Genomic DNA, 10,485 nt, shown 5'->3' with positions numbered 1-10,485 from the left:
ACTATGTAAATAATTGATCAGACGTCAAAATTTGATCCAAAATTTTCAGGTAAGATCAAAGAAAAAAATTTTAATGAAGATCAAAAAAAGGGGATAGATAATGTAAAATCAATTGCAGTGTACTTAATTGCTTTTGATGCCTACTGACTCTAGACCTTTGATTTGTTGGAAAAAATACGAAAATCTGGTCCATTTTGCGATCGAAGGATATGTTTCTAAGATACCGACTAAAATTGTTTCGATTTATTGACTGAAAATGCCTTTTGTATACGATTTGTGATAACATCTCAGAAATTAAAATAACATCGATTTTTTCATTTCGAAAACACTACACTAGAAAATAATTTTTATACAAATTAAGGATATAATAATTTTCGCAATCGTTTTGCAATTTTTCAGTTTGAAATAATCAAAAAATTACCAAGAATTTGTTATAATACAGTACCTAATTTTGAATTAAAAATAACAAAAATCGATTTCATTTCAGGTAGCATTTCAGGCCTACATATGCAAATATAATCGGTTTTAATAGGGTATCAAGAACTGGTGTTTCAATCGCAAAGTTTACCCTGTTTAAGCTTTGTTTTTGTTTTTTGGATCAAATCTAGGAGACAATTTTTATCTCCAAAGTAAAAAAACAAACTTTAACATTAACGGGTCGGGTGGAGGCGCAATAAAAGTAGCTCTTATTAATAACATTTTTCTTGGAGGATCATTACTCCGATACATAAAAAGACGCAATATTGATGATAGTCGAATTCCGATTATCTAAAGACAACTTTGAATAAATGTACTTTTTAGGGGTTGAAAATTGGAACATACGAAAAATGAATCAATAAAAGTGATAAATCTGGCAGCCGATTTAATGATGACAATGAAATTAATTGACTTTTATTTTTATTGTGAATATCACCGTTCGAATTATACATTCAATTAAACACAAAACTGTGTCATTTATTCTCACTGACCTAAATAAAATTTTGGTCATCACTTATTTGATAACATCATACTACACCGTTCAGATTAGAACGTTAAACGTTTCTGCCACGTTATAATGTGTTATTTTCATTAATACGTATGTTAAACTCCATCTGTAAGTATATCAACGTACTAAGAGGTTTGAGTCTCGGGAAATGTTTCTTGCAAATAATATAAAAATATTAAAAGACTCTCAAACATAGAATAATATAATGGTTTGAAATTAAAACATCCTCCATTGGAGTAATTGCAGAGCAACGGTGGTCGAAGAATTTTAATTGATCAAATTCTTAAAAATATTCTTAACAAGATATTCTATTTAAAAGTTATGGCACTTTTGTTGTAGAACAGTTTTTTAATTTTTATTGAAACCTAATTATTTTGATAGTTTTCCTTAAGTATTAAGGTTTTCCAGTGGTGGATCCACCCATATGGGCATGATGGGCATGCCCATCACCTAAAGAGACTTATAATTTAATAAAATTAAAAAAAAAAATTAATGAATCGCTTTAAATAATTAGTCATAAATAAAAATTATAATATTGTTCCTAGTCTTCATACTAAACCCCCATCTTATAATTTTTGGGGGGAACATCTTTTGTGTGTTTAAAAATTCGTTTCAAAGCATGTAGATTCTAAAAATCGAAAAAAAATCGTAGCAAAATCGGCAGAAGAGAACTTTCCAAAATCAATTAACATACCCCAATATTAGATTCCGTTATCAATAAACCAAATGTTTGTGTCAAGTACTTGATTATCGATATCCAGGCAGTAAAAAAAGGGGTTCAGATGTTCCAGCGATTCATTAATGATTGTTTACGCCGGAATTCGGACTTTGAACTTATCTTCAAATCCGACTCTGGTTTTTGGTGTTTACACAAATTTTGTTTAAAGAGAATTAAATCTATTTTTTTTTTGAACGGAGATATTCTGTCTCCTTTTAATTTGAGTAATTGCCCTTTGCGCAATCTTTTTGACTTATCGAGAGTTAGTCAACGCGAACAGTTCGTTCTCATTGTGAATTTAAAGCGGACAGTGTGTCCCTCATTTTTGTGCTTATTATAATTATCCATCCTTTTATCCAAATTACGTGGGTGAAACCAGAAGAAGTTTGAAGATTATTACCGGAGTAGGCGTTCAAAAGGTTAGTGCAACCATTTTATTTCATTCACATTTTTCCGTATAAATTTATTCGAGAACTATTCCGACTTTGGATATTACGTCCATTAGAGAGAGCCACTACAATGATAGTGAATTAACTATTTTAAAGGAATACCGACTTTGGATGGCCAAATGGAAAACAGAATGTGAAAACAATTCCGTCATACCAGAGTCGGTAGTTGATCTCATTGAAGCACCTGACCAAGGTTTAACATCTGGAAATCGATGATATTATTAATGCTTTCGCGAAAAAAACGAAAGCTTGAATTTGTTATTTAAGTAAAGAACCTAAATAAAATTTTTTAATGTAAAATGTATACTGGCGTTTATTTTAATTTGAAGTTGTAAAAATTTCATCAAAATTGGTTCAGTATTTCAGAGTCCAAATTTAACGCTGTGATGTATAAACAACCGCACATTTACTTTTGTAATCTTTGTAAGCGAACAAACTAACATTTTACAGGTTGATTAATTTACAAATACACTGTACAAAATCTTGGTCAGCGAGTTCATACTCTAATTCGCATTTGGCCTTTTTTCGGGTGGTGTGCCGTGCCCATCACCTTTTTTGAGGGTTGGAACCGAGTTTGAAGTTTTCGTTACGGATTTAAAGATATGATTATAAGGTTAATACAAATACAATAAAATGTAAATCATTTTCAAACTTAAAGGCTCTATTTTTAACTTTTAACACAAAAGAAGGCTGTTAACGTCTATATATATGTGTCTGTTCAGAGGCAGATTGAGAAATTTTGCGCACGTAGGCAGTTTCAAAAATTAGCCTCACCCACTACACCCCCCCCCCCAAATAAAATATATCAATAAAACCTTTTTTTTAGTTCTTTAATTACAAATTTTTCATTCCGTAGAACCCGTAAAATCCTCTATCTCATCTCGATTTTGAGAGGCTGTATAGATGTTTAAGGTCATAAAAATGTCGAAAAAGATGGGTTTTCTAGAGCAGAGCAGGATTCAGAAAATTTGCGGCCGTAGGCAGTTTTAAAAGTTTGCGTACCCTTTACTAAAAATCTTTCAATAAAGACCTTTTTTTAGTTCTTCAGTAACAAGTTCTTCATTTCTTAGAACCTGTAAAATCCGTGTTGGTTGCTCGAGGCAATTCTCTAGCTCAATATATCGTTGATAAATAAGAACGTGTTCAAATTGATCAAATTGAATTTCAGTATTGAAATTGATCCAATTGCATTTAAAAACGAAAATTAACTGTAAAAAGTTCTGGACAATTCTCGCTTCGTTTGAAATCCAACCACAAGTCTGTCTACAATTACTAGATATACTGTCATTCTGAATATCTCCCGACCAGATTGAGCTCTCTCTTCCGTATCCATTTTGTGTCCTTTTCATATTCTTTGACTATTGAGAGTTCCAACGCTAGCTTATTCATGTTTATTAAAATGACTCGTAACTGTAGAAATTAAATTAATTGGACTGTCTTACATTTGAAATTTTTTGCATACCGATTTTCAATTATTATCTACTAAATTATTATTATTTTTTTTTTTTTTTTAAATAACTTAACTGACAGTGCTCTTTGCTAAATTTCAAGAAAATGGGAGAAATTCTCAGAGAAAAATCTCATTTTGAACCTCATTAGAGCGTTGGAAATTTGTACGTAAGTTCAGATAGTACCTAGGTAGTGCCTGCTAGGATTTTTAAAATTTTTAAGGACTTGTGTTTAACCTTTGCTTACCACGTTGGGTCTACAGGGCTCAGATCTTTTTTGCAACTCAATTTTCAGTACTTACTTAAAGCAAATGATTACCGATCTACAACACATTTCCTAATAATTGAAGAGTTTAACCACCCTTCAGGCCGTTTTGCGTAACGTTAGAGCCCTTAGTATACTTTTGGCAGATGTTGACAAAGTGGTTTGGTAAGTCCGAGTGTGGTAAGTACGTTTGAAAATGATTTTTTGGAATGAATATTTTTATATCATGTATATATGAAACATATATCAAGGTATACTAAGTTAAGTACCAAGTTTGTAACGCTGAAAATATTGATGCTACAAACAAAATTTTGGAATAGATGTTCATAAAATTACCTAATTAGTCCATTTTAAGTTGTCTACCTGTCTGTCTGTCATCTGTTCCTTTACAAAAAATAAACAACTTTTGTTTAAAACATTTGTTCGTATACCTTATACCGATTACTCGGGAATTATGGTATGTATTACAATGGAATATCAGTTATATAATATGTGTGACATGTATGTATGTGTAATGTAAAAGAGTAATCAACACTGTCTCTACATGGTATTTCAACAATTAACTTAGTCAATTGTTTGTTTTCACTTGTTTTAAAATGTATTTTGACTTTAAATTAAAAAAAGGGTATAATATATGTTTAGCAACGTTTAATTTTTTTTATAAATATAACAAATATATAAAATTTTAGTAATGTAAATTGTTTATTGGAGCAAAACTTCTACACAATATTCCACCAAATATGTAATTTGTATTGCATAAAAAATTACAAAATGGGAATGAATATTATGAAATTTAAATAAGAATTGAAGTCTTTTTTTTTTATCAGATATAATAATAAAAAAACTATTTTTATAGATGTTTCATTCATCTTATATTACTTTCATATAAAAAATGTAAGAAAATAATAAGATTTTGAATAAATATAATGCTGTAACAGCTGATATAGTGGAGTATTTTGAAGAAAACGAGTATTTCATTTTTTCATCTTTTTATCGTCATTCCCTAAAAAAAAAATAATCTTTCTGAAAGATCCACATAACTTCTATTTTTACTTTATTATACCATGTATATATGAAATATGTATAGTATATTAAGTTTAGTCCCAAGTTTGTAACGCTTAAAAATAATGATGCTAGGAAAAAAATTTTGTCATAGATGTTCATAAAATCACCTAATTAGTCCATTTCCGGTTGTCCGCCCGTCCGTCCGTCTGTGGACACGATAACTCAAAAACGAAAAAATATATCGAGCTTTACAGCGTACTCAGGACGTAAAAAGTGACGTCAAGGTCGTAAATGAGCATCATAGGTCAATTGGGTCTTGGGTCCGTAGGACCCATCTTGTAAACCGTTAGATATAGAACAAATGTTTAAGTGTGAAAAATGTCCCTTATCAAAAATTAAACAACTTTGGTTTGAAACATTTTTTCGTAAATATCACTGTTTACCCGTGAGGGCGCCAATTAGGCGGGAATTTTATAATATGTACTATATTTGATTATCAGTTATGTATGTGTCACATGTTTGTATGTGTAATGTGATAAAGAAATCAACACTGACTATGCATGGTATTTCAACAATTAACTCTGTCAATTGTTTGTTTTCACTTGTTATATTTTAAATATATAAAGTATTGCGATCGAAAAATATTCGATACCGGGGTTTCGACGGAAATACACGTTTTGAGGGTCTCTGATTCCAAAAAAGTGTTTTTTAAAAAATATTGCGTCCGTCGGTATGTCGGTATATGTCTGTTACGAAGCTGGAGCCTTCATTTTTCAATCGATTTTTCTCAAACTCGCGGTACATAGGTTCAGTTTAGTCATAATTACAGACGGCCGATTTTGGGATTTTTTCAAAAGACTGCCCTAACGATTTCGATTAAACTTGGCACAAGGCTAGACCTTCAGGTGTTTCTAGGATTGGTATAACCCACATATCCGGGAAAATTCTAGAAGATCCACACCCTAGGGAAAGCTTTCCAAATACAGGAAAATGGGATTTTCTAGGGCGAGGCTGAGAGGACAGCAGTGAAATTTCCTGTTTAGTGTTTTCCTAGTGTTTATATCAGCAAGGTCTTAGGTTTGATATAACTCCCCTCTGGGACCCCTCCTTCTGGAACCGTGGAGCTGGAGGGGATCAAATCGTCAAAAGTGGTCAACATCTTTGCTTAACATCACCCTCACCAAACTTCATCCTTCTAAATATTGTATTAAATCCAATAAATACCTAAGCCTGTTCCTCATTACCGTATGATTCCAAGAATAATAAATCAATTACAATTATAATATATTAATTTTATAATAATAAAGTCTTGTCCGATGTTTCGGACCGTTTATTTCTCTTGTACTAGCGCACTAGTAGAAGATTCAGTTAAATTTTTATGCCTTAATATTGATAATTAAAAAAGTTATGAATTTTTTTAATAGGTAAAAAGTCATTTTTCTCAATTTTTCAACTTTAGTAATTTTTTAAACTTATTTAAATTTAATTTAAAGCTATAAAACCTAAATAGTCTTTTTATGTAAGTATTAAAGAGGTCTCAAAAAAGTAAATCTATACAATAGTTTCTTTTTTATTACGATTTTTCTCGCCCGATTCCAAAGGATCCGGATGTGGTAAGTGTGTTATTCCAGGGAGGTGAGGTAAGCAAGGAATCAAAATTTTCTGTTTTTAAAATTAATAATTTGCATGTCCCATTATACAGCCTTCAGAAAAAATGCTGATTATGCTTTGGTTGATAGTTTTTCATTAATCTAATTTTAGTTTGGATAAATTGTCAAGTATGTGAAAATACTATTCTTAACCCTGATAATTTCTAAATAATTAAATTATTGTAAAAGGTAACAACCTTTCTCTTGTTATTGCAAAAATTATGTCCAATGCCCAAAATATTTAGATAAGCTCTTTAAAGTTTAAAAATTTTTTATCTTTTCACACAAAATTCCAAATTGTTTTCGTTTGGGATCACGAAAGACAAAGTTTGAGAGTAAATTTTGTAAAAGCACGTACTAATTTTATATAAAAACACTTCACAACATACGAAATATATACTCAACTAAAATATTTTAAAGTAATTAAAAGTAAACAAAATAAAAAATTAGAAATGGCATTCAAACAAGTTTGTACTTCATTGTTGGTAACAGTAGCTTGTTGCACTGTTTTGTCAGTGGCAACACCATTGAGTTACTTAAGAGATAACGACCAAAATGGTTCACCTTTCCAAAATCAAAATCAAGGTTTTGTCTACTTAAGAGATAATGGCGTAAATCAAGTGCAAACTGTTTTGCCATACCAGGTAAATAAAGAAAATGTTTTAACCTAAAGGTGCTTTGCATGAATAGTGATGGAGTTTTAAATTAACCCGTCAGCATTCGCGTCAACCGTTCGGTATTCTTTAGTCGCGTGATGATTTTTTCATGCTTTCTGCACATGCGTCGTCAAATATTTCGCGCGTTAAATATATTTTAACTTTGTAAATCATAACCTCTACAAAATTTTATATAAATTTATTTTTTAATGCACGAGCTAATTAAAAATAGTTTGATTATGTGATTATTAAATGATGTTTAAGAGTGAAAATATTAGAGTAGAGAAACAATCTAAATTATCAGATACATTTTAATTAATTTCACCATATTTCTATTACAAGTTTTTTAATTTACTCAGTACGACTTGTAATATACTAACGAAAGTACACGACCAGACCGACAATTAACGAAGTTAATATTTTTTTGCTTACACCTTGACTCTCATGATAAAAGAAATTCTCAAAATTTCTGAAGGAAAAATATATTTTTTAAAACTGATAAAATAAGAAAAGACATAATTAAAGATAGAAAAAGGTTCAATCAGAAATACCATTTGAAAATAAAAGTTATTTACTTATGTTTTAAATCGGGTAGTTGACGAGTTACGTGGATACTAAGTAGATACTAAGTGCTGACGGGTTACGTAGATACTAAGCTATCGTGACAACCAGGGCTGGGCTTAGACTTTAGAAGGTTCAGAATGACAGGATGATAGAGATGCTTTTTGATCTTCTGAAGGAATGAAGGACTTTGTTATAAATTAACCTTAAATTTTTAATTATTGAATACTGTAATACTCACGTATTTTTTTAAAATTTATAGAATGGACAAGTAAACTATGTCAACAATCTTATTGGGGGTTCCCAAATCCAAACTATTGCAACCTACCCCAATGCAATTAGTAATGTTGGACTCTTTGGAAATAATGGATTTGGTTCCAACATCATCAACAACGTAAACGGTGTAAACGGTTTATCTGCTATCCAATATCCTACTTTCGAACAGGTAATTTTTAAAAACTGCCAAAATAAGGATTAATCTCTTGCAATTTTATAAAAAATTGGATTAATTTTTTTGATTTGAAAAGTAAAAACAAAATTTATTTTGCAGATTTTACCAGTTTACAATCAAGTTGTAAGTTACCCAAGTGCTCAACAAGTCTTACCAGTTGCCCAATATGCTGTTCAACAACCAGCTTACATTGGTGGACCAGTAGGATACCCAAATAATAACAATCAAATCACCAACAATCAAGTTGCTCCAGTGGAAGTCAACATTGGTGGTCAACAACCTTGCGCTGGTTACATTGGTAATGGTCCAGTTTACTTTTAATCCAGGATATATTTTGTTAAAATGTTGAGTGTCAGAAAAATTTTGTACAAATATTGTTATTTTGTTTATAAAAAATAAATATATTTTTGCTGACAAATTAATAAATTTTTAATTTAAATCACCTTTTTTTATACAATTTTTTTAATTCTAAACTATTCAAAAAAAAAGTAGCGCAGAAAAAGTGTAAGCTAAGTGAATTGAATCTTAAAATATTGAAAAGATTTATCCTGTTTAGTTTTAAACTTAAAACTTAAATTATTAAAATATGGATTGTTCTACAAACTAAAGACGAAACTGAATCTGATTATGATCCGAAATTTTTTCTACATTTTAAATGCGATATTAAGTCTGTTATCATTAATACAACGTCTTTTACTCAATGTTTAGTAAAGCAGTCAAAATAAATTTTAGATTTATAGCCATTTAAAAGGAAATCAAGAGGCAAAAAGCTGTCTCTGCTTGGATTGCAAAATTTGCGCTAGGAAGAAACAAACTAAATATTTAAAAATATTGTATATGTTAAACCAGATTATTGACTTTCTATGTAAGCTTGGTCGAGTAAACTGTTTTTACGTCCGAAGTTTAAGAGTCCAGTTTATTTATTATTTTTATGTAACAATGTGCGCTTAATACGATGATGACAAAAAAAAATGGAGTATATGATCAGGTTCAAAATTGGATGGAAAATTACAAAGGTCCGGAAGACTGCGATGGAAAAAAACAAAGAACATTTATATGACTGTTGCCTGCGAAAATGATCCAGCGCCGCCAAGTTTGATGAAACTTATTGCTTGCACCTGTAAAACTGATTGTGGGAAGGCCTGTAGATGTGGAAAAGCTGGGTTGAAATGCTTTTCAATTTGGGTGACTTGTAACGGTCCAGCTTGCAACTACATCGCCCAATACTCCAGCTTGAAGGAAGACAATGATTTTCTTCACAACGACGAAATCCAGCAAGTAAATCCTGAAGAAGATGAAGGTGATTGGATAGAAAAGAACCATGGTGAAATATTCGGAAGCAATGGCGAATACGAAGAAGACGGAAGTTTTCCAACCAAAACAACCAAGTTGCAAGCATAAAAACTGTACATTAAAACTGATTATCGAGTCACAAATTTATCAATAAACGAAAATTACCTCCAGATTTTACGTTTGACCTAATTTTAAGCGTCTGTAATAGGTGTCAAGTCTAAATGAAGAAAAAACATGTCAGTTATTCAGTATTTATCAATAAACAAGAACACGTCTCACATTTGACATTTTACCGGCCATTGTCATTGACCTTATTGACCTACGATCTATAGATAATCAAAATTCAAAAAAAATTGATATATAGTACTTGACTGTACGTGTGATAGCAATACCAATCACCCCCTAAAAATTTCACCCATTAAGTATTTTTGAAAATTAATTTTTTTTTTTTTTTTGTGAACTAGAAATATTAAAAATAGCTCGATATGACTTGTGGGCATACATTGCTCACCAAAAATTCCCAAAACCCTTATCCTTGAATGCTATTAAAGGAATTTTCCAAAAATTTAAAAACTGTGCCTCAAATTTAATATGATTTAATAATTTGGTAATTTTTTGGCTGTAATTCATTCTTAAAGTAACTGTCGTGAACAGGCTCCCATATTCTTCAAAACTATTTGAGATATGTTAAATTTGACCAAAAGTTTGAAAAATATAACCCACTTAGTAGTTTCACATATACTTGTTTTATGAAACCCAAAATTTAATATAATTTGGTTGTAATAAAGCAAAATTAATTGTTTAGATTATCGTGACATCAAAAGTATCATACATCGGCTATATATAGCCTGGCAGTCAGTGGAATAGCTCGCCTAGGAGGGGCCCTGTATCAAAATTAGTTGACAAACCTTCATTTGGGCCCCCTTCAGTTTTAAAAGCAGTTCTTTAAAATAAAATTTCCAGAATCAGAATCATGGGTTCTTATAGGTAGATTACATGATGAAT

The 10,485-nt window shown here is 30.8% G+C and overlaps 1 protein-coding gene across 1 annotated transcript; it reads left to right on the top strand.

The window, feature by feature from the left end:
- Positions 1 to 6,932: 6,932 nt before the first annotated feature.
- Positions 6,933 to 8,538, top strand: LOC123302396. The gene is made up of 3 exons (XM_044885320.1): positions 6,933 to 7,163; positions 7,999 to 8,181; positions 8,287 to 8,538. Exons 1-3 carry the CDS (start codon positions 6,972 to 6,974, stop codon positions 8,506 to 8,508), a joined length of 597 nt encoding a protein of 198 aa, XP_044741255.1. The 5' UTR covers positions 6,933 to 6,971; the 3' UTR covers positions 8,509 to 8,538.
- Positions 8,539 to 10,485: the final 1,947 nt, after the last annotated feature.

Source organism: Chrysoperla carnea, chromosome X (genome assembly GCF_905475395.1).
Source record: "Chrysoperla carnea chromosome X, inChrCarn1.1, whole genome shotgun sequence".
Classification (NCBI taxonomy): Eukaryota; Metazoa; Arthropoda; class Insecta; order Neuroptera; family Chrysopidae; genus Chrysoperla; species Chrysoperla carnea.
This window is presented reverse-complemented; position numbering and strand designations above follow the sequence as displayed.